The sequence below is a fragment of the Rhinatrema bivittatum genome, chromosome 19 (assembly GCF_901001135.1).
Source record: "Rhinatrema bivittatum chromosome 19, aRhiBiv1.1, whole genome shotgun sequence".
NCBI classification, from domain to species: domain Eukaryota; kingdom Metazoa; phylum Chordata; class Amphibia; order Gymnophiona; family Rhinatrematidae; genus Rhinatrema; species Rhinatrema bivittatum.
In genome coordinates this window covers 44,654,106-44,678,920 of record NC_042633.1, presented here as the reverse complement: position 1 = coordinate 44,678,920, position 24,815 = coordinate 44,654,106, and the positions used below count along the sequence as shown (strand labels likewise).

At 48.4% G+C, this 24,815-nt stretch overlaps 1 protein-coding gene across 1 annotated transcript in view; it reads right to left on the bottom strand.

Annotated features, from left to right (window-relative positions):
• Window positions 1-4,083: 4,083 nt before the first annotated feature.
• C3 (complement C3) overlaps window positions 4,084-24,815 on the bottom strand; it is a 63,683-nt gene continuing 42,951 nt past the window's right edge. Inside the window, exons 26-41 of the mRNA XM_029584745.1 lie at window positions 24,111-24,270; window positions 23,839-23,934; window positions 23,139-23,289; window positions 22,130-22,293; window positions 20,355-20,513; window positions 19,765-19,824; window positions 18,469-18,559; window positions 16,701-16,752; window positions 11,497-11,584; window positions 10,290-10,364; window positions 10,065-10,170; window positions 7,583-7,672; window positions 7,082-7,168; window positions 6,879-6,962; window positions 6,028-6,163; window positions 4,084-4,546 (exon numbers count right to left, since the gene is read on the bottom strand). Coding sequence (XP_029440605.1) covers window positions 4,405-4,546; window positions 6,028-6,163; window positions 6,879-6,962; window positions 7,082-7,168; window positions 7,583-7,672; window positions 10,065-10,170; window positions 10,290-10,364; window positions 11,497-11,584; window positions 16,701-16,752; window positions 18,469-18,559; window positions 19,765-19,824; window positions 20,355-20,513; window positions 22,130-22,293; window positions 23,139-23,289; window positions 23,839-23,934; window positions 24,111-24,270 — 1,741 coding nt within the window. The 3' untranslated portion in view covers window positions 4,084-4,404. The remainder of the gene's footprint in view (window positions 4,547-6,027; window positions 6,164-6,878; window positions 6,963-7,081; window positions 7,169-7,582; window positions 7,673-10,064; window positions 10,171-10,289; window positions 10,365-11,496; window positions 11,585-16,700; window positions 16,753-18,468; window positions 18,560-19,764; window positions 19,825-20,354; window positions 20,514-22,129; window positions 22,294-23,138; window positions 23,290-23,838; window positions 23,935-24,110; window positions 24,271-24,815) is intronic.

Below are 24,815 nucleotides of genomic sequence, written 5' to 3'. Positions count from 1 at the left end.
GCTTTACATACCTCCTGGATTGAGGAGTACTGTCATTACATTCATCCCTTTGGGAGGCAGTGGATGAGTGATGTATGTGTCTCTAGAAGACCAGGGTGCAGCTTTACATACCTCCTGGATTGAGGAGTACTGTCATTACATTCATCCCTTTGGAGACAGTGATGAGTGATGTATGTGTCTCTAGAAGACCAGGTTGCAGCGTTACATATCTCCTGGATTGAGGAGTACTGTCATTACATTCATCCCTTTGGAGGCAGTGATGAGTGATGTATGTGTCTCTAGAAGACCAGGTTGCAGCGTTACATACCTCCTGGATTGAGGAGTACTGTCATTACATACATCCCTTTGGAGGCAGTAATGCGTGATGTATGTGTCTCTAGAAGACCAGGGTGCAGCTTTACATACCTCCTGGATTGAGGAGTACTGTCATTACATTCATCCCTTTGGAGGCAGTGATGAGTGATGTATGTGTCTCTAGAAGACCAGGGTGCAGCTTTACATACCTCCTGGATTGAGGAGTACTGTCATTACATTCATCCCTTTGGAGACAGTGATGAGTGATGTATGTGTCTCTAGAAGACCAGGTTGCAGCGTTACATATCTCCTGGATTGAGGAGTACTGTCATTACATTCATCCCTTTGGAGGCAGTGATGAGTGATGTATGTGTCTCTAGAAGACCAGGGTGCAGCTTTACATATCTCCTGGATTGAGGAGTACTGTCATTACATACATCCCTTTGGAGGCAGTAATGCGTGATGTATGTGTCTCTAGAAGACCAGGTTGCAGCTTTACATATCTCCTGGATTGAGTTGTGCTGCTCTGACTGCCACTGCTCTTATTCGATGCATTTTTGTGGAGTTAGGTACGGGAAAACATATGCACTGGAGACATTGGACTAGCCACTTAGATATTATCTGCTTTATTACTGCATAACCCGTTTCGTTTCTTTTGAAAGAAATGAACACTTGTTTTGTTCTCCGAAAATTCTTAGCTCAGTACAGTACAATGTGTGCAGTTCCTGTTCCAAGTTTTATTGCGTTTTGAATGAAATGAAGGATGCATGGTTTCTTGATTAAGACGAAAATTAGAGGCTACCTTTGGCAAGAATTTTGGATGAGCTGAACATGCAACATCCCCCATAAATTAATGGTCATGTCAGTGGTTTCTCAGGTGAGCAATTTAATTTTTTGCTAAAAATGTAAATAGACTTCTGTAGAATTAATGAATCAGTATTGATTTTTTTTTTCCTGGCAGTGCAAAGTGCAGTTTAGAAATTACTGGCAATGCCTGACCTGCCAGTACAGGACACACATTGCACATCCTGACCCGGTAACTGCAATGTCCTTTCTCTGGCAGACAAGGTGCTTGTGCTCCCAGGGCAGAGTACGGGTGCCAGCAGTGCAGACGTCAAAGTTTGGAAGGTGGGCATCGTGTTTTTCAGCACACGCTCAGATCCTGGAATCAGACATCTATCTCTCTGGAAGTCTCTTCTGCCAGAATTTCACAGGCCTGGAAACATGCGGGAATCTTTCCAATCTTCCTTCCCAAAATCTCGCCCAGCTGATAGTGGCCACTTCCCGAAAGACAGTTCTGCACTTTTATCTAAAGTCATGCGGTTGCCACGTTAACTGATAAAAGCTGAGACCCTTTTTATTGGACTAACAACACATTTCTCAATTAGCTTTCAGGAGTTTGCACTATTTACGGGAATTAATTAGGACAGGGTGGGTGTGAAATATATGAAACACTTTGAGGCTGGAGAAAACATGCAAGAGCAGTTCACAAGCTGTGAGAGAGAGTGAGAGAGACAGAGCGTGAGAGTGTGAGAGTGTATGAGAGAGAGAGAGTGTATGAGAGAGAGTGCATGAGAGAGAGAGAGAGTGCATGAGAGAGAGAGTGAGAGAGAACCCATCTACAGGGCCCTCCTAGTAGTGAAGTAATTTAAAGCACTATAGGAGGACCATCTAATAAGTCACGGTGAGGAGTTGGTGATGGTTTAGGGGAACCTCTCTCATGCAGAGTGAGACATATGAAAGGCACAGGGCACCTGGCTGAAGATTTGATGTCATTTGGAGTGAGGACAGTTCTACTATGTTCTCTCACCCTGGCTCGATGGTACACAGACACACCTGTGTGTTAATAATAATGCATTTTCATGAATCCAGGGGTAAGAAATGTGTCTACATTTTGACACTACGGTATTTTCTCAGTCATATTTCATATTTTGACGTAAGGTAAATATTCAAAAGCTTTGGTACTTAAGCACATGTAGGTCGGCAGAACGTGCAGGAGTGGAGCACAGATGTTCAGGCCACGGGCCCCACTAGAGTGCAATGGTAAAATTAGCTAACAGCTGGGCCTGTCTGGCAGGCTGCAAGCACAGTAATAACAGGAAGGCTTGGGACGGTGGGAGATCTGCCTCGGCACTTTCAGAGTAGACGCGCCTTCATTGTACCATCCCGTGTGTGAGGGAGCGAACAGGAAACTCCCTCAAACCACCTTAAGGGACTGGGCACAGTGATTTACCCCAGTCCTCCTTAAGGATCAGCACTGCAAGGGATTCTGGGTGCTCCCCTCACCGTACTGGAAGGAGTCAGGTCCCAGAAGGGTTAGAGAGGCCCTGGGAAGCAGGCAGGAAGCCAGAGTATGCCAAAAACCAATTATATTTAACTTTGTTTGTAACCAGCATTGCAAGATGAGATGTTTTTCTTTCTGCTTTGTTTTGCACTGTAAATAAATTTCCACCTAAGGAAACAGCCAGACTCTGCTTCATTATTCCTGTTGCCTGAGTCCTAAGCCACAATTGGCCATGTTACCACATATGGTGGTAGCAGTGGGATCCTCTTAGCTAAGCGGGAAGCACAGGCAGAAGAAGCCCAGAGCTGCAGTAGAAGAAGAAAAAAAAACAAAATGATGGAATTTTTCTTTATTCCTGGGGCCTGATGGTTCTTCTCAGCAGGATAAGATACAACAGGCCAGAGGAGTAAGCCCTGACTGTGTGGTCGGGTTTTAAGCAGCGAGTCAGGGCTGGACAGGCCAGCAGGTCATTTCCTCACCTCTCCTTCCCTGGAGAGATACTCAGGTCAGAGGCGGGTGGGGAAAGCAACTGATCCAGAGTCTCCTTTCAGGGCAGCAGCAGGATTTGCAGACTGCCCTAGAAACAAACAAAGCGACGAGGTCAGCAGGAAGAGACGCTCCTGGGGTAACCGGGGAGATTTTATTTTCTAATTCAGCCTCTCCTACCCATTCCCGGAAGAACCTTCAGAAACCAATATCTAAAGATATCTGGCTATGAAAGTTAGCCCGATAAGACTTTTCCAACCAACTTAGATGGGACATTCAGCGGCACAGCAATGCCACCGAATATACCCAGATACATATTAAATTTAACGGGTAAACTCATCCAGCTAATTTAGATCTGCTAAGGGGGTCCATCTAACTTATTTGTTTAGGTTGGATGAATAAATCCAAGTATAGCACTTATCCTCCTACCTTAGATGGGCAAGTAAGGTCACCCTGTTACACCCAATCCCTGCGCCTGGCACTAACGCAGCTCTTCCTACCGCTCCTTACAGTATCGGCCTGTTAGATGGATAAGTGGCCTAGCTATGTTGAACACAGCTGGATACTCGGTGGCAGCCAGGTAAGTCCTGTTTGAATATCGGCCTCTCCGCTACTCATGTCCATTGTAAATCACACAGCTGAGAGGTTTTGGTTATTTAGGTGGGGGTTTACGAAGGATACTATCGGAGACACTTGTAACAGGAGCCCCTATTCATGTCCAACCAATTGTTTCATGCTGGAACACTAACTACTAAAGGGCCCATATTGGAACTCGTTAAGAAGAGAATGTACTCAACGTCAAGGGCCTTGGAGGTTTATCTTCTTCCCCTTTGTGGACAATCAATTATTTGAACGGGATGGGCAGAGAGTAAGACCCGCTAATGAGGGTGTCATGTGAGCCCTGCACGCTGTACGATTCTCTGAAGTTCATCCAAATCAGATTTATGAACGTGCGCGGGTTTTTCCACTATGGATTTAAAGGAAAGGTTACACGGGTGAAAAGTCATCTCCAAACAAGGTTCTGTTTCCAATAGAGATTTTATTTATTTATTTGAAAGATTTTGATATGCGTCCTTCAAACGGTCAGGGGGTGGGATACAATAGAATGGTTTTTTATTGACTGAAGACTTATTTTAACCAAAAATACCTGTAAAAAACAATTGCAAGTCACTGTAGAAATAAGTCTTTCTGTTGACCAAAAGGTAAAACGTGAAAGATTGAGTCACAGCCACTGTCAGACCTGTGCGACTCGAGGGATTTTACATTGGGGGGGGGAAGGTATTTTTGATTCTAGCAGCTGATGGCAATGCACGAGGGGGCTCTGTAGGGACGCTGCAGGATCAGGCTGGGCATCCAAAGACCATCATGTTTTCCTGGAACTGCTGAAAATCGCCACAGATCTTGTTGTGTGTGGGGTCCTGACATTCCTCCTCGCTGGGCCACCACTCTATCCAGGTGCCTTTGCTGACGACGTAGGATATCCTGCGACGGGGGAAAGAAAGAGTCAGACTGCGGTACAAAGCTGTAAGCGGGCCGATCGTAGGCCAGGAGGCATCCCAGGTGGAAAAGGTCTCAGAAACGAAGGCATGCGATCGGGGCCTTCTGAGCGGCGCAACCAGAATTCTACAGAAACGCAGCAGGGAAAGGCTTCTGCCCGTTCTGGCTCACATTACATCGCACTGGTGTCCCAGCTGGTTCACTCTATGTGATGTCGTTTGAAACTTCCAGATATGTATACGATGACACAACTTTCATCACAAAGCCATTCTGCAGGCTTCTGATGAGCCTTATGTGCAATTCTCCTTCATTAACATTCCCCCATTGGCATCTGGCATGTACGGATCAAGGTTCAGTGGCAAGGTACACCTGCAGCTTATGGCTAATTTCAAGTGAGAAATAACCAGGTGGTTTTTCCATACAGGTGTGCACGTTATTTCTTATTTATTTATATTCCAAAATTATCAATTAATGTTCAACATGGATTACTGAAATGCCTGTGTACTTGTCCCGTACTGTTTCTTCAGGTGGCTGATGGGGAATAAACAGGGAAGGTTCACTTGAGAATCAAATGTACGTGTGCTGTTTTACAAGCCTGACCTAAACGTACTGCCAGGAATGCCTCATGTCAAAGCCATGTGAGAAAGAGAGAGAGAGGGCGATGAAGCACCTGCCCTCAAAGAGCTTTCATTAACTTCCGATATCACGCCTAGAATTCTGGGTCAGTCAAGGAGAATATTGACCAGGCAGGTGTGATGCCTACTGACAGTGAATGCTGGCACAGACAAAGATGATGGTGCCTGGAACTACATCATCTCCAATAACTGGAGAACAGCATCAGTATCCTTGCATTCATCACTGAATGATCTCTCCATCACTTTGCCTGGTGAATCTCTCTTCCTGTCTCTGGATGTATGGGGAGGGGGTGAGAGGGTCTTCCTGTCACTGGATACTTGGTGGGTCTTTCAGTGTGGGAGGGTGTGAGAGGGTCTTCCTGTCACTGGATACTTGGTAGGTCTTTCTCTCAGTGTGGGAGGGTGTGAAATGGTCTTCCTGTCACTGGATTCTTGGTAGGTCTTTCTCTCAGTGTGGGAGGGTGTGAGAGGGTCTTCCTGTCACTGGATACTTGGTAGGTCTTTCTCTCGGTGTGAGAGGGTCTTCCTGTCACTGGATACTTGGTAGGTCTTTCTCTCAGTGTGGGAGGGTGTGAGAGAGTCTTCCTGTCACTGGATACTTGGTAGGTCTTTCTCTCAGTGTGGGAGGGTGTGAGAGGGTCTTCCTGTCACTGGATACTTGGTAGGTCTTTCTCTCAGTGTGGGAGGGTGTGAGAGGGTCTTCCTGTCACTGGATACTTGGTAGGTCTTTCTCTCAGTTTGGGAGGGTGTGAGAGGGTCTTCCTATCACTGGTTCCTCAGCACATTCTCCCCTCAGTGTGGGGTAGCAGCATCACCTTAGCTTGTACTTACTCGCCCTGTATGTCCCACAGGTCCGTGTTGATGCCCCAGATGAGATAATCTTTGTTGAGCTCGAGATTCAGGGTCTCTCTGCATTTCAAGTGACTGATGAAGCGACGGCTTTTCCCTTGAGGGTTTTCATCAGTCCCTGTAAAGTGAAGATAGGAGAGGTCACCTGGGAGTTTTTGGAACTTTATGGGTGCAATTTCATTTGTAGACTTCCTGCATTGCTGACGAGTCTCGGGTACTTTTTAATTGAAGACTTTGCACCAATGTTGAAAGGAAAAATTGCAACTAAGGACCTGGAGAGGTTTGCATCTCCTTTTTCTGTGGATATTTCTTTCCAACAGAACATAAGAAATTGCCATGTTGGGTCAGACCCAGGGTCCATCAAGCCCAGCATCCTGTGTCCAACAGAGGCCAATCCAGGCCATAAGAACCTGGCAATTACCCAAACACTAAGAAGATCCCATGCTACTGATGCAATTAATAGCAGTGGCTATTCCCTAAGTAAACTTGATTAATAGCAGGTAATGGACTTCTCCTCCAAGAACTTATCCAAACTTTTTCTTTAAAAATTTGCATAGGTTTGAAAACCCAGAACTATGCACTCAGCTTTCTCCTTTCTCCCGACTCAGCCCAGCCCCCAGGAAAGCTCCCATGAGTCTGCGGCCCTGCACTTGTAATTTTATCTGCATTGCGGGGTGGGGAACACGCAAGGTTCAGGCAGGCGATGCACGCGGACAAAATGATTTTTTTTTTTCCTCGCTGGAGTCCCTTTGACAAGAAGCGGCGGCTCTCGCCCTTAGAAACGTCGGTAGCAATCGTGCCTCGGTATTCAGCGCCGGTCAGATCATCGTTACCTTTCTTAATGACTTCCACGACCGTCATGATGTAGTTGTCATAATTATTGGAGAGCTCCATTCTGGTTAACTTGGCTTTGTACACTGAAAGGCAAATAAAACTGGTCAGTGATGCGCGCTGAGCTCCGCGACGGCACAGCCGTCGTCAGATGGGAGGGAGGGAAGGCAGGATCTCCCCAGGCCCGTCGCGGCCGTGCACTTACCATAGTCCACGCCCGGTTCACACGCTGATTCCACACGTTTCTCCCATGTCAGGTCCTCATCTATGCTCTGCTGCATGTAACAGTTTTCTGCAGAAGAAGAAAAAAACAATCTCCGTTAGTGTTGTGCAGATCTGGAATGAAACGAGCCCGGTGAGAGCCTGCGACCTCAGGGACCTTCAGACCTCGGTGTTTACTGGGGAGGGAAGGTGAGGAAGAGGATTCAGCTTTTGCGGCACGAGCGCAACGTTCGAAGCCGGCACGGCCACGAGGGACGGCGGCAGATTGGAAGGACAGCGGCCGCGCGACGGCCCTGGACGGAGCATGGCAAGGGAGATAAAAGGGCTGAGGTGCTGCAAGCGGAGCGAGGCCTCTGAAAACCTTACACGTGTGAGACCAATGTACGAGTGAAGTTTTTCCTGCATCCACTAGCATCGAGCTCATCCAGAGCCCAATCGGGTACCGCCAGGTGCTCAGGCGTCAAACCAGGCCGCGTTACCGTACCTTCGGCACACCGGCACACATCCCCCTGGCAGATCTTGTCCAGCAGTCCACTTTCCTTGGACGGGTGATAGAACTTTGTGCATCGGTTTTCTGAGGAGGAAAATGGGGCAGAGTTAGGTCTGATTCCGGCCCAGGGAATCTCAGCAAACGAGTCCTGAACGGTTCCCATGGCCCCTCACCCCCTTTCCTTATCATTCATGCCACCCCCCAAGGTGACTTTTAGCCTCGCCCGTCAGACTGAGGTGCACAAAGCAAGGACCTCTGAAACAGCCACGTGGGCGCACATGTATACGTCTTCACTGGCTCACATCCATTTTATAAGAAGCCTACCCTGACTAACCTTCACCTCCTCCCCCCTCTACCCTAACTAATTTCTCCACCCCCTCCCCCACCCCACCAACCCCTGCCCTTTTGAACCCTCTCCTATACATTTCCTGTAAGTAACCCGCTTAAATTTGTATATAGTCCTGTAAATAGCTCATTACAGTTTTAATGCTTTAATTTCTATGCCCCCTGCTCTTTGTATAATCCTCCCTGTTTTCCCCTCCCTGTTGATTGTAATTTCTGCCTTTAGTTACAATGTGAACCGGTATGATGTATGCATACTAATACCGGTATATAAAAGTTTCAAATAAATAAATAAATAAATAACATGCGTGAGTACATGTGTGCATGTTATAACACACGGGAGTATATGTGTGCATGTTATAACATACATGAATATATGTGTGCATGTTATAACACACGGGAGTATATGTGTGCATGTTATAACACGCGTGAGTATATGTGTGCATGTTATAACACACTTGCGTATATGTGTGCATGTTATAACACGCGTGAGTATATTTGTGCATGTTATAACATACATGAATATATGTGTGCATGTTATAACACACGTGCGTATATGTGTGCATGTTATAACACGCATGAGTATATTTGTGCATGTTATAACATACATGAATATATGTGTGCATGTTATAACACACGTGAGTATATGTGTGCATGTTATAACACGCGTGAGTATATGTGTGCGCATATGTGCGCACGATTTTCAATGGACGTGCACGTGTCCCACGTCTACTGCATAAGAGGAGACATTTTTTAAGGGACGCCCGCCAACGCCAATCCTAGTTTTCCCAGTTCAGGGACAGGACTTCCAAACCCCCCTTACCTTATTAGCCTCGACCTTTAAAACCTTCCTGACCGGCCTGGATTTTTTTTGTTTTGCACTTACGCAGCCCCCATCGCATTAGTACAGTTATGAGGCAGGGGGGACCCTGGTATTTAGGGGGCGCATCCCTTAGCCTTCCCCCGACATGCTCGCGCCCCTTTTTCTGAACGTTCGACTTGCGCCCATGGCAGGAGATAACACGCGCACAACAGGCGCCTTTCAAAATGCATGCGGCGCGGGGCGCGCTCAGGGCTTTACCGGAGCAAGTTTTTTTTAAAACGTGCAACCGTTTTAAACTTTACCGCAAACAAAATTTTCAAACCCAAATGCCCCGCGGCTCTTCCTTGAAGATTTGGAGGCGAGCGGCGCTGCGAGTGCTGCACCTTCTGCCCAGGTTTTCCAGCCGGCTCAGCCCTTCGCCACCCTCCTCCCCCCCTCCTCCCCGATCCCTTTCAGGCGCGGATAAATGCATCCACGCCGGGGACGAGACAAATCTTAGACCCTGGTTTTAGATGTCAATCTTTTGAAGTTTTGCCCTCTGTGTTATACCCTCCCCACCCGCAGCGTCGGGCTGTGCTTTGCTCCTTGCCATGAGGCCCTGAAGATCGCAGCTCTCTCTCTCTCTCGGGGCAAGGAGCAAATCCTTGGACATTGTCATCTTTTGACCGAGAGCCAGGTGCAAGGTCCGAGCCATGAGCTCAGCACCGTCCCTCACAGACATTTTGGTTGTACAATATTGGGGGAGGGGGGGGGGGGAGATAGCACCCCTATCACCCCATCCGGGACTTAATAAAGTAGCGACCATTGGCCAAAGAAGGATTGAGCCTGCTTGAAAAAAATAATTTGCAAGCATCTTTCAAGAGGGATCCAGCCAGCTGAGCACGGAGTTAGCCACCGCTAGCCAGTTGAGCACGGAGTTAGCCACTGCTAGCCAGCTGAGCACGGAGTTAGCCACCGCTGGCCAGCTGAGCACGGAGCTAGCCACTCAGTGGCGACATGAAACCCCCAGCATTCAGGCAGCTTTCACCACCCAGTTACATTCACAGCTGCTTTTAAGCTGGACTCGATGTTCCAAATGTACGTGCGCAGTTTCACTCCGAAACCCTTAGCTGCACAAACCGCCCTGGTGACTTTTCTCCTCACGTACGGCACGCACATTTCCTCGAGGGAACGAGCCAGGCACTCTGTGGCTTCAGGACCTCATCGTTTCTTCTCAGGTACTGACTGGTAAGAACAGGTGAGCTCAGCTGGCCACGGCTGCAAGGGGTTTTTTCTCGTTTCGGTAGGGAACGAGCCTGAATTTTCTGTTACCTAAAAGATAATATTCATAGATGGTGACAGCTGCCGGCTGAATCAGACCAACATCAAGATACTGGTGGGCTCTAAACTTCAGACACTCATCCTCTCGATGGGACACCTACAAGGAAAAAAAAAAAAAGATTCACTGGATAAATAAAGGGGATAAAACAGGTAGCAGGTTATCACGAGACAAAACTGCCGTGCATTCAACATGAAGAAAAGACGATGAGGCTTAACCTTGTCCAAGTAGATGATGAGGTTTCCTTTGTCGATTTCAGATTTGGAAATGAATTTGTCCACCCCGTTGGCTAGCTGGATATAAGACAAGAGACATTTAGTCACGCGTCACCCTCGTAGTCTCAGTGCTCTTGAGCAATGCATAGGCAAGTTGTGAAGCAGAGCAACATTCAACTGCAGGTCACGACTGGAGAGCGGCCTGCGCGCACAAGCGTTTCCCCCCTACACTTTGCCTGCCTACCACGTTATAAGGAAGGGGGCTGCGGCTCTGCCTATGGTCATGCAAAAGACTTTTACAAATACCTTTTGGTTTTCCACCCCTTCCAGAGCCATGTTGAGTATCTTAATTGTCTGGCGCTTCCGCTCATGGGTGGATTGCTCTAACGAGCCTCTTCAACACTCAAAGGCCCTTCAGACCAGGGCCAGGCAGGTAGATGGGTGTGGTGCAGAAGCTCTTCAGCTGCAATCCTTCATCGGAAAGGCTCTGGCTGAGCATTAGGACCGAAGCAAGGCTATTACTGTACATCTCCCTTGCAAATACCCTAATTATCAAGAGATTAAAACTTTCCCATTCACGCTTCAGAGAGATTTCTTTGGTGAGTTAGCTGGATAGGCTTATCTGGCTAACTTGGCTGAGATATTCAGTGGAGCCACTCTGCTATCTTATAGTTAGCTGGATGAATTTTTATCAAGCTAACTTTAGGACAGCCGAATAGCATTCCTAATTATTGGTGTTTATTCGGCTACGTTCACCACACAAGTCCTTGCACCTCCATCACGTCCCCTCACTTAGGCAGGTAAGTGGCGCTGAATATCGGGCCCCTGAGGTCTTTATAGGCTGTGATACTTTGTAAAGGACCATGAATTTTGGAGACGGAAGCTTTGATACCTGGAGAATTTCATCCCCAGCACCACCTTCCCATCTGAAGAAGCCCATCTACCTGCCTGGATTCTTGGTTACTGTTCCCAGATGCACCTAGGGTATGCCATCTCACCCAACTCAACCCCAAGAGGCTGATCCAGGCCTGGGGTTCCCCCACTGCTTGCCAGGAGTTGTAGATCTGCTTTTCTTAAGAAAACTAGGAAGTACTAGCATGCACTGGGGAAACAACGGGCTTGCATCAGGCCTCTTCGGGTTGACCTGGGTGAGGGGACAAACCTACGTGCAACGAGCTTTATTGTCAGAAGGTTAATAATATTGCTGTACCCTGCCTAGATCCTCTTCATCTGGGCGGAAACCAGTCATCATGGAGACGTCCAGGATTGTCATAGACGAATCAGCTTCCCCAAGGTACCTAGTCAGAAAGGAGGAGAATAGATGTCCTTGAATTGCAAAATAAGGCAGCCAGCAGCTACTGCCACCGTTAATACAACTAATACCAGACTCTGATCCTGTGCAGACACATCAGATGGTCCCAGTCTGCTTCTGGTTCTCCTCTATTAACTCTGCTACCAATCCAAAATTTAGATCGTGTTACTTTATATCAGGTTAGGATCCCAGAGCAGACAGAGAGAAGTACTGCACAGGCGAGATGCGGAGAGGTACTACAGAGTATCACAGAGTATCACATAGGGGTGCTGCAGAGTATCATAGTGGAGAATGGGAGAGATACTGCAGAGTATCACAGGCGAGATGCGGAGAGGTACTACAGAGCATCACAGAGGGGACAGAGAGGGGTGCTGCAAAGTATCATAGTGGAAAATGGGAGATATACTGCAGAGTATCACAGGCGAGATGCGGAGAGGTACTACAGAGTAACACAGAGTATCACATAGGGGTGCTGCAGAGTATCATAGTGGAGAATGGGAGAGATACTGCAGAGTATCACAGGCGAGATGCGGAGAGGTACTACAGAGCATCACAGAGGGGACAGAGAGGGGTGCTGCAAAGTATCATAGTGGAAAATGGGAGATATACTGCAGAGTATCACAGGCGAGATGCGGAGAGGTACTACAAAGTATCACAGAGTATCACATAAGGGTGCTACAGAGTATCATAGTGGAGAATGGGAGAGATACTGCAGAGTATCACAGGCGAGATGCAGAGAGGTAACACAGAGTATCACATAGGGGTGCTGCAGAGTATCATAGTGGAGAATGGGAGAGATACTGCAGAGTATCATAGGAGAGACAGGGAGAGGTACATAAGATATGTCATACTGGGTCAGACTAAGGGTCCAACAGTCCCAGCATCCTGTTTCCAACAGTGGCCAATCCAAGTCACAAGTACCTGGCAAGTACCCAAACATGAGATAGATTACAAGCTACTATTGCTTGTTAATTACCATCATAGCAGTTTATGGATTTATCCACTAGGAACTTATCCAAACCTTTTTTAAAGGCAGGTACTACAGAGTATCACAGGACAGACAGGGAGAGTTACTGCAGAGTACTACAGACGAGATGAAGAGGTACTGCAAAGTAACAGTGGAGAATGGGAGAAGCACTGCAGAGATTGTAGCAGACACGAAGAGACCATACGTTGAATACTGTGTACAATTCTGGTCGCCGCATCTCAAAAAAAGATATAGTTGCAGTGGAGAAAATGCAGAGAAGGGCTACCAAAATGATAAAGGGGATGGACCAGCTCCCCTATGAGGAAAGACTAAAGAGGTTAGGACTTTTCAGCTTGGAGAAGAGACGGCTGAGGGGGGATGTTTAAAATCATGAGAAGTCTTGAACGAGTAGATGTGAATCAGTTATTTACTCTTTCGGATAATAGAAGGACTAGGGGGCACTCCATGAAGTTAGCATGGGGCACATTTAAGACCAATCGGAGAAAATTCTTTTTCACTCAACGCATAGTTAAGCTCTGGAATTCATTGCCAGAGGATTTGGTTACAGCAGTTAGCTAAACCTTTTTTACACCCAGTAACACTAAGTTCCTAGAGGATAAACCCAATAACTGTTATGACGGTAATTAATAAGCAATAGTAGCTTGAGGTTTATTTAGTTAAATATCTTTGTTAACATTATAACAATCATGCAAACAAGAAGTGTGCAAGAACAATGTTACAGTTTCTTCCCCACCCGCAACGCTAATGGTACAGGAAGCAAAATGCTCACTCAACAGGGCCGATGTTGTGCTCTTATACACCGGATCCCTAAAAGAAACGCAGGTATTACACACCTACCCCTATCCTCCCCCAACTCAACCCACCCAAGTAACAGGCAAACCAGAAAAATAAAAATAAAAAATCCTTACAAGGCGTTTACAATTAGACTTCGAGCTCTGCTAGAAAGATACAAATCCCAAACTTTCAGAAACGCAGACTTGGAATGAACGGATGAGTGACCTGCGAGGGACTCCATAAACTTCACGTTGTGAATCGCGTTTCTCCACTGCTGGAAAGAGGTCAGGGGTCTGTCCCCCTCCAAACCAATAAAAAGGAGCAAAGAATTTCTTTACCAAGGTCCTCTCACTGTCTTTCCGGACATCCTTAGGAAGGGTCCGCATCAGGCAATAGGGAACCCACTCGCCAAAAGCGCAGAATGACAGGGCAACTCCAAAATGCAGGTGTAAAAGAGCTCCTAAGAAATTAACGTTTTAAAGAGTCTGCCATAGGAGTAAGCTTGGCTCAGAAGGATAAAACCTTCGGGGAAAAAATGTTCTGTGAATAAATTCAGACTGCATTTCCCATAAATAACTATCACAGGACAGGACCCACTTTTCATCGACTTAAAGCCGGTAAATAAATTTTGACTAGTCAATGGAAACCCCCCCATCTAAATGCCAGCGGCCCAAGATAGACGTAATCCAAACCTCTCGGCCCAAATTCTGTAGTGCCCTCTGGATCTGAGAGAGAGAAAATCTCTCAATGTGGAAAAAAACCCGTCTAGTCTATGTGCCAAGGTTAGTGCCAGACCTGCGACGACGGGTAGAGAACGAATATAATGTCGCCATTGGACACACGAGAAAATATCCAGATCTCGCAAGCCAAAATGCATCTGCAATGTTTGGACAGATCCATCAGGGGACAACACCTACTGAAGTTGGGCGATACCTTGATTTTGCCAATATTAGAAACCCCCGAGAATGAGACCCTGACTGAAAATCTGTGTGTTCCCCCGTAAGGGTAAAGAAGGCGTACATGAAGCAGGTAAAATGCAACTGTTTCATCAAAATCCTCCAAAGCCCATCGCAAAGTAACAGAAGCTTAGCAAGACCAGAGGGAAGGCCGTGCGGGGAAGCAAGCAGTAAAAAGCGAAGGTCCAAGTTATGCACAACCGCCCTATCACGCTCAATAGAGCCGTCATACAACCCATCCCTAACGAGATGTAGAAGACAGGCCAAATTATAACCCACTAAGCCCAGGACACCCAACCCACGCTGGAGCCATGGGTTTTTCAGGCTCAACAATGCAATTCTGGGCTTCTCGGCCGCCCTTATAAGACATGAAAGCAATTTTTCCAAGGCACGAACATCCATTCGCTTTAACAAAAAGGGGCGAAGTCTAAAGCACATAAAGCCATTTGGGAAACAAAATCACGTTAACGAGATCCCTCCCAGCGATAATGGAAAATTGTGCTACACCACCAGTTCATCTTTAATATAGGTTAAGAAAGGAGAATATTAAGGGTATGAAGGTGGTCTAAGTTGTGTGATGACAATCCCCAAACATCGAAGTGAACCCCGTGTCCATTTTAAAGGAAAACGGCCCAACCCACTGTACCCTAGTCGTATCTGGAAAGACCCCAGGTCTCAGATTTATCTTGAATCAGTTTGATTCCCGAAAATTCCCCAAATATCTGAAGCTAAGGGAGCACATAAAAAAAAAAGTCCAAAGGAGCCCAGCACGATGCCGTGAATCCCATCCCCTCTGCCGGCTCTAGAGCTAAACGAAATAAGAAAAGGGGACAGAGGGCAGCCCCGTCTCGTGGACCTATGAACAGCAAAGGCTGGTGAAAGAAATCCCCATTAACTGTGAACGTGGCCAAAGGATTAGCATACAAAAAAAATGAATCCCATCCAAACAATGAAGCCCATCCAAAAAATGAAGCCCATCCAAACAATGAAGCCCATCCAAACAATGAATCCCATCCAAACAATGAAGCCCATCCAAACAATGAAGCCCATCCAAAAAATGAAGCCCATCCAAAAAATGAATCCCATCCAAACAATGAATCCCATGCAAACAATGAAGCCCATCCAAACAATGAATCCCATGCAAACAATGAATCCCATCCAAACAATGAATCCCATCCAAAAAATGAATCCCATCCAAAAAATGAATCCCATCCAAACAATGAAGCCCATCCAAAAAATGAATCCCATGCAAACAATGAATCCCATGCAAACAATGAATCCCATCCAAACAATGAATCCCATGCAAACAATGAAGCCCATCCAAAAAATGAATCCCATCCAAACAATGAATCCCATCCAAACAATGAAGCCCATCCAAACAATGAATCCCATCCAAAAAATGAATCCCATCCAAACAATGAAGCCCATCCAAACAATGAAGCCCATCCAAAAAATGAATCCCATGCAAACAATGAATCCCATCCAAACAATGAATCCCATCCAAACAATGAAGCCCATCCAAGCTCCACTGTGTCGGATGCCTCTCTCTGCATCAACGCTGAACCGCCATTAATGGCAATAGCTTTGCTAGCACAGAGTGAAATGGCAGATGACAACTTGCGAACACTCGCCGACAAAGCCTACCTGCCCCGGCCCAATGTAATCTGGCAACACCAAGGCCCAATCTATCGGCCATAATCTTTGCTAACAACTTCTGATCAACATTTAACCAGGAAATAGGCTGATAGGACACCACAGAAGCAGGGTCCCTTACCGGGTGTAGGGATAACCGTGAGGATCGCTTTGTTCTCTGCAGCCGGATATTGTGCGTCTTTGAGCAAATTAGCAAAGGTATGGATAAGTAAACGGGGGACTTCACTGACTAACATTTTATAAAATTCAGCCATAAGGTGGTAGAGAGCAAGAGAAATCACATCTTACTCCGTGCCAGGCATCGTGTGACCTCCGCTTGACATCTATTTAATGTTTGGTACTTGCCAGGTACTTGTAGCCTGGATTGGCCACTGGGGAGAGGTACTGCAGAATATCACAGGGGAGATGGGGAGAGGTACTGCAGAGCATCACAGGGGAGACGGGGAAGGTACTGCAGAGTATCACAGGGGAGACGGAGAGAGGCACTGCAGAGTATCACGAGAGAGGCACTGCAGAATATCACATGGGAGATAGGGAGAGGTACTGCAGAGCATCACAGGGGAGACGGGGAGAGGTACTGCAGAGTATCACGAGAGAGGTACTGCAGAGTATCACAGGGGAGACGGGGAAGGTACTGCAGAGTATCACAGGGGAGACTGAGAGAGGCACTGCAGAGTATCACGAGAGAGGCACTGCTGCAGAGTATCACAGGGAGACGTTTGCTAGTTTACCTTGCACATATTTCAATGAAGACTGAATGTAGATTTCTCTCTGCCTTTTTATCTACAGAATTGGAGGAGAAAGGGCGTAAGAGAGTTTCATAGGAAGCCAGACACTGTTACAGATGGCTTACAGTTTTAATAAATATAATAGATAACTTTTCTGTTTTATTTAGAATTGGTATGTACATATAGGCCTCATATTCAGCGTCACTTAGCTGGGTAAGTGGCGCCGTCTGAATATCTGGGCACAGTCAGTAGCTGCCTCTTACCCAGCATAACTTTTTATCGGGCAAAGACGTTAGAGAGCTAAGCGAGGGGCAGAACAGGGGCATCCCAGCCGGGGCAGGGGGAGTGTCTGAGTAACTCAGCAGGATAAAGAGCCAATATTCAGCACTATCTGGCTTAGTCAGAAAGATAAGTCTAGGAATGCAAGCTAACTGTAAGAGAGATGAGTATATTATTCACTGGCACTGCTGCACCGCTGAATTTCTTGCCCAGATAACTTTATGTGACTACCTAAAGCAGCCAGATAGCAGCTAAATATCAGCTTCATGCATGCACAAATGAATATATCACATCATGCTACATGCATGGGGGGGGGAGGTCAATGGTTTGGACACTGTTATTAGCAGTCTGAGGGGGTCATGGATCTGTACAGCTGGACACTGAATGGCAGTGTGAGGGGTCATGGGTCAGTACAGCTGGACACTGAATGGCAGTGTGAGGGGGTCATGGGTCTGTACAGCTGGACACTGAATGGCAGTGTGAGGGGGTCATAGGTCAGTACAGCTGGACACTTATTAGCAGTCTGAGGGGGTCGTGGATCTGTACAGCTGGACACTGAATGGCAGTGTGAGGGGTCATGGGTCAGTACAGCTGGACACTGAATGGCAGTGTGAGGGGGTCATGGGTCTGTACAGCTGGACACTGAATGGCAGTGTGAGGGGGTCATAGGTCAGTACAGCTGGACACTGAATGGCAGTGTGAGGGGGTCATGGGTCTGTACAGCTGGACACTGAATGGCAGTGTGAGGGGGTCATGGGTCTGTATAGCTGGACAGTGAATGGCAGTGTGAGGAGGTCGTGGATCTGTTCAGCTGGACATTGAATAGCAGTGTGAGGGGTCATGGGTCAGTACAGCTGGACACTGAATGGCAGTGTGAGGGGTCATGGGTCTGTACAGCTGGACATTGAATAGCAGTGTGAGGGGGTCATGGGTCTGTACAGCTGGACATTGAATAGCAGTGTGAGGGGGTCATGGGTCTGTATAGCTGGACACTGAATGGCAGTGTGAGGGGTCATGGGTCTGTATAGCTGGACACTGAATGGCAGTGTGAGGAGGTCATGGATCTGTACAGCTGGACACTGAATGGCAGTGTGAGGAGGTCGTGGATCTGTACAGCTGGACACTGAATGGCAGTGTGAGGGGTCATGGGTCTGTACAGCTGGACACTGAATGGCAGTGTGAGGGGTCATGGGTCTGTACAGCTGGACATTGAATAGCAGTGTGAGGGGGTCATGGGTCTGTACAGCTGGACACTGAATGGCAGTGTGAGGGGTCATGGGTCTGTACAGCTGGACATTGAATAGCAGTGTGAGGGGGTCATGGGTCAGTATGACTGGACATTGAATAGCAGTCTGAGGGGGTCATGGATCTGTACAGCTGGACACTGAATGGCAGTGTGAGGGGTCATGGGTCTCTGAATGGCAGTGTGAGGGGGTCGTGGATCTGTCTTGCATGCACAGAATATCACTAGAGAAGATCATCATGATCTCACATTTTGCTTCCTGAACTTCCGTTACCGTCACGCTGAGATCAAACTTCTTGCATTCTTTGTCAGCCAGCAGGGCATTGTACACCGTCACAACCTTTATGAAAAAAAAAGGCGGAAGAGGCCATTACTGCAAGAAAGTTCAGTGAAAGTGCTGGGCTTAGACATTTCTTCCTTGCAACAATGAAAGGATCTGACTGGGATTTGCTGCCCAGAAACGTTCTCCACCTCCCTCAGCTTTGCAGGGTCCCGCAGGGCACTGTCTCTGCTGCTTTCCATCTAGCCCAGTCACGACTGCGGCAGTGCTCAGAGCTCACAGGGAGAGGCACTGCAGAGTATCACAGGGAGAGGTAATGCAGAGTATCACAGTGAGAGGCACTGCAGAGTATCACAGGGAGAGGCACTGCAGAGCATCATGGGAGAGGCACTGCAGAGTATCACAGGGAGAGGTACTGCAGATTATCACAGGGAGAGGTACTGCAGAGTATCATGGGAGAGGCATGGCAGAGTATCACAGGGAGAGGTACTGCAGAGTATCACAGGGAGAGGCACTGCAGAGTATCACAGGGAGAGGTAATGCAGAGTATCACAGTGAGAGGCACTGCAGAGTATCACAGGGAGAGGTACTGCAGAGTATCATGGGAGAGGCACTGCAGAGCATCACAGGGAGAGGTACTGCAGAGTATCACAGGGAGAGGCACTGCAGAGTATCACAAGGAGAGGTACTGCAGAGCTCGCAGCCTGGGTGCTGTGAGGGACTCTCCCCCTTCCTATCCCCTTACAGCATGATGCCTGGGGGTCTCCCCTTCCCTTCCACGTGATCCCCTCTCCTCTCACGCGAAGACCACGCCACATCCCCAGTGATATCTGGCCAGTAAGAGGAGAGCGGCACCTGATACCCCGATCCCAGCCCTGCTGCCTGCCCGGGAGATCTGCGTGGGGCAGAGTCGTCGAGGTAGTATGAAGAGGCAGACTCCAGAGGCCTGGCACTGGGAAGGAGGGGGGGGGGAGGGACAAGGTGGGGAACGGGCTTCTACCCCAGACACCGGGACAAATGGGCTCTCGAGCGAGCCAGCCAGGCAGCCCCCAGCGCTACGGAGCAGGGGGTGAGGCTGCTGGGGGGGGGGGGGGCTCCCTCTGCGTGAGTCACAGGTTTTTTCATTGCATTTCAGGTGCTTGTACTGGATTATTCTCTGCTTTGCTTCCGCGCTTTGTCACGGTTTGCAGCGGGTTGCTGGTTACCGATCAGCTCTGCGAGCTCCCTCTGACCTCGTTTATCGGAAAGCTTAAATTCTCGCTTACCGTTAGCATTCCTTGTCCGGTGCCGCTCGCCTTCACTGTAAAGTCTTGATTCAGTTTGGTCTGGAAAGACATGGGAAAGTCCATCTTTACTTGCAACCCAATCAGACAGGAGGATTAAACCGAAAGCAAAGCTAGAGAGAGGGTGCTTTGTGGAGTTTAAGAGGAGCACAGGGCGTTTAACTTTGTGGACGATTAAGTCCTCGTGCGCCATTAAGTGAGCTGCATGGATGGCTCAGCTCTTCTCTGCCACGGGAGTGAAGCGATGAGGCAGAGGAGCAGGAAAGGCGTTCACCTTCCTGTCAGAGCCTCTGTGGGGGGCCCGACAGCGTGAGAAACCCAGTGAGAGATGACCCGGGTTCCCCCCTTTCACTTCTCTCTGGGACTCTCCCTGCGGCACAGCTGGGTGATTCGGTTTCATGGATGGGAAGGTGGGAGCCAGCACGCCGAGCTGCGAATGAAAGCGGATGGGGGCGTGCACGACATCGTCGTCAAACCTCGCCAGAGGATGCGTTTCCCAGATGTTGCACCTGCTGGGAGAGATTCATGCAATGTGTGCAATATAAGCAGGGGCTGGGCGACCGCCGTCTTACCTCTGCTGACCGCGATAACAAGGCATTCTCATAGTTTATCCTGTACTTGATGGGGACGCTGCGCCCGGGCAGTTCTATGGACACGTCCATGTTGATATCTTTTTGCCGGGGTGCATGGGTCAGATACTGAGCCAGCGACTGGTACACCATCACGGTGGCCTGTAACGTCCGAGAGAGAGAGTCAGGGCCACAGGCTCATCTTGAACGTTTTGGTCAAACAGTTCTAATGCATATTGTGGCGTACTGATCTATAAAACATTTATAGACTGCACGTATCAATAGCTCTAGCTGGCTAACAAATAAAAAAGAAACACAACGGGCACAAAAGTGAAAGCTGGCCGTGTATGTAATGTAGCTAAATAGGACAAGGATTATAATACACACGTAACGTGTCACTGGATAGACAATCTCCCAGCACTGTAAGCTCTAGAAGGATTATATACACGTAATGTGTCACTGGATAGACAATCTCCCAGCACTGTAAGCTCTAGAAGGATTATATACACGTAATGTGTCACTGGACAGACAATCTCCCAGCCCTGTAAGCTCTAGAAGGATTATACACACGTAACATGTCACTGGAGAGACAGACTCCCAGCACTGTAAGCTCTAGAAGGATTATATACATGTAACATGTCACTGGATAGACAATCTCCAAGCACTGTAAGCTCTAGAAGGATTATACACACGTAAAGGGTCACTGGATAGACAATCTCCCAGCCCTGTAAGCTCTAGAAGGATTATATACATGTAACGTGTCACTGGATAGACAATCTCCCAGCCCTGTAAGCTCTAGAAGGATTATACACACGTAACGTGTCACTGTAAAGACAATCTCCCAGCACTGTAAGCTCTAGAAGGATTATATACACGTAATGTGTCACTGGACAATCTCCCAGGCCTGTAAGCTCTAGAAGGATTATACACACGTAACGTGTCACTGGAGAGACAGATTCCCAGCACTGTAAGCTCTAGAAGGATTATATACATGTAATCTGTCACTGGATAGACAGACTCCCAGCACTGTAAGCTCTAGAAGGATTATATACATGTAACATGTCACTGGATAGACAATCTCCAAGCACTGTAAGCTCTAGAAGGATTATACACACGTAAAGTGTCACTGGATAGACAATCTCCCAGCCCTGTAAGCTCTAGAAGGATTATACACACGTAACGCATCACTGGATAGACTGACTCCTAGCACTGTAAAATCTAGAAAGATTAATCACACGTAACGCAGATTCCCCGCACTTGAAGCTCTAGAAGGATTATACACACATTACGCATTACTGGATAGACAGATTCCCAGCACTGTAAGCTCTAGAAGGATTATACACATGTACGTCACTGGATAGACAGATTCCCAGGACTGTAAGCTCTTGAAGGACTATAAATACATAACGCATCACTGGATAGACAGACTCCCAGCACTGTAAGCTCTAGAGGGATTATACGCATGGACATCACTGGATAGACAGACTTCCAGCATTGGGAGCTCTAGAAGGATTATACACACGTAACGCATTGCTGCATAGACAGATACCCAGCACTGTAAGGTCTAGGATTGTACACACATAACGCATCACTGGATAGACAGACTTCCAGCATTGTAAACTCCCAGATTGTTAACTGGAAGAGGTCACTTTTGGGTCCTCACTCTAGTCAGTCAGATTTGTTCCAGAGCCTGTGGTGTGGCAGAGGCCCCACTGATCTGTTTTTTTCTCTTTCTTTTTTCAGAAATGGGAACTTTTATGTTTTGTACACTCACTCACCTGAGTGGAGCCATATCCGCCTCCGTAATACCTCTGTTCTGTCAGCCACCTCACCAATGGGGCAGCCAAGTCAAACCTCTTTAGACGCAGGAGAGCGAGTAGAGCATAGGAGGTGGCTTCAATGCTGATTAAGTTAGAACTGGGATCAGCCCAGAACGTTCTACCTGAAGAACAGAAAACACAGATAAAGAAAATAACCGCAGACTATTATTATTATTAATTCGATTTGATTGCCACAATTCCACTGAGATCATCATAGCAGCTGAGAAATAAAATAAATTTGCAGCCAAATAATAAGCTTATACCACAAATTAATATATAAAGCACACTACTAAACTTTAAAATGCATGCAATAAAAAAATACCTCAAAAACAATAATAATTAAAGCACACCAAAAGAAAAATTAATAAAACCTGATAAACACCAGTGGGATGCTCTTCCGCAGCTACGGGTCTTGATAAGGAACGGCGGTGCGAAGAGAATGATCTAACCTAATCCTATTTAGGGAAGGGGGTAACTGAAGATCTGCGGGCAGCGCAGCTGAGGGGTTGGCTTGTAAGACTGGTGAGAAGTTCTGGGGATGGACCTTTTGGGCAGCGTCTGAAATCCCGGGGCATAACTGAATCGTTCCTTTTTTTGCCCGAAGAGTAATTTAGTACTGAAGCTGCATAACGGCAACGTCCGTGATTAAAAAAAAGCGCGCTGACAGTCAGGAAGGACCAAGATCTTTCCAGCCGAGGAAAATGCTTCCTTGACGGAGAAAAATTAGATGTGATGATGATTTCCCGTTGTCTGCCTTCGCAAGGAGCTATTAAACGTGGGGGTAAAAAAGCAGAGGAAGGCTGCTGAGTATTAAGAGTCATGGAAGATGTGCTCACGGATAGAGAAAGTGTCCATAGTTCAGGAACTGAAAACGAAAGCCCCCCCCCCCCCCAGGCGTTCACTGCCGTCATCTCTGTGCTGGAAGGCGGGCAGGGGCCGGCACCCTCCGCGCCCCGGGTCAACGCACCTGTGGAAGCCTCCATCAGCTTCTCCTCGATGTTGGGTCGGTCCAGCAGCGCCAGGGCGTAGGCAGTGATGGCCACCGCGTAGGGTTTGGTCAAGGAGGGGTACTGCTTCTCCAGGAAGTCGCCGGCTTTCTTCAGGCTGCCAGGCATGACCTAGGAGGACGCAAAGGGAGACGTGAAAAAGTGCTGACCCGGGGCACCTGACTGGGCCTCTGCATCCGAACACACCTCGGGGGAGCTGATGAAGCAAGGATCTTAAGAGCGTGAAGCTTTCAAGCTGTGGACACTGGGAGTAAAACACACAGTGCCTGCGTCTGCTTTAGGACGAGCCCGGGGGGGGGGGGGGGGGGGGTGAAAAGCACAGGGTGATTTGCTGCAGCCGTTTCTGCAGGTGGGATTTTGCTGGAAAAGCGCATGCAAAGGTTGGAAAATGCGATCCGCATGTCTGCTTTCTCCCGGAGCCCGGGAATGCCCTTCCTCAGATGCTGGGGGAGAGCAGACAGGCGATCAGCACGGGTACAACACGCACTCTCCTCCAGTCCTGAGACCGGGGGGGGGGGGGGGGGGTCCGGGGAATGGGGTAAGGGGGGACCGGGGACGGTGGTTATGGGGGGGGGGGAAGCACCCTTGCGAGATGCGGGAAGACCCTGGCGCCAGCAGGATGCGGGGAGGTGCGCAGGTGAAGGGCCGTGAATTACTTACATTAACCTGCTCCTGGCAGATTTCTCTGCTTTCTGCCAGCGCGATGAGCACGAAGGCCGTCAAGGAAGCTTCCGGCTCAGCACCCTTGTAACCTCCCTGGGGGGGGAAAGCAAAACGACAAGAGACATTTCAGGCAGGCTGGGAAGGCGCTGAGCGGTGGGAGAAGGTTTTTTTGGGGGTGATAAAAATGGAAAGGTAGCCACGGTAAGAGAATTTCAGTCGGACGCCCCGACTGAAATCCAAGATGACGCGACCTTTCCCCAGCCACTCACCACCATCTCCGCGTGGATGACGGGCGCGTCCTCCTGGAACAGTCCGTCCGGTTTCTGCTTCTCCAGAATAAGCCACTTCATGGCGCCGCAGAGGACCTCCAGGTCGATGGAAATCAGGTCGTAGGCCATGGAGAAGACCTTTCCTACGTAGGCGGTCAGCCTGCCAGGGTGAGAGTGGGGTCAGGAGCGCGCCTTATCCCCCTCGCTTCGTGCCCTGCCCTGCCCCCACGTCCCAGCCCGTTCACTCAGAGTCCGCCTCTCGAACACCTTCAAAGCGGGTTAATGTTCGGGGAACCGCGCCCCCCCCTCCCCCCCGTCACCAGGGGGGCTCACGGTCTGAGCGACCGATTCACTAGGGGCCTTTCTCCTGCCCTGCGCCTCTGGGAAAACGCCATGGGGAGGGGGACAATGAATTGACCTCCCCCGAGGTGAGAAGCAGCAGCAGTGGGACTTTATTTACCCCCTGGCTCTGGGCAGAGGAGCAGCGTTGTCAGTGCATGTGGGGGGGGGGCTGCTGCTCAGACTGGAGCCCGCGTTCTGCACCGCCAGCCTGGCTCCTCCATCCAAACTTAGCTTTGACCACCAAGCACCTGCGCTCTAGAGAAGCTATTACAAAGTTTCAGGCCGCAGCCCCAGCCCCCTCTGTAGAGCAGGCTGCCTCTTTACGTTTTAATGGCAGGCCCCCGCTTATTCTCAGCAGCTTCT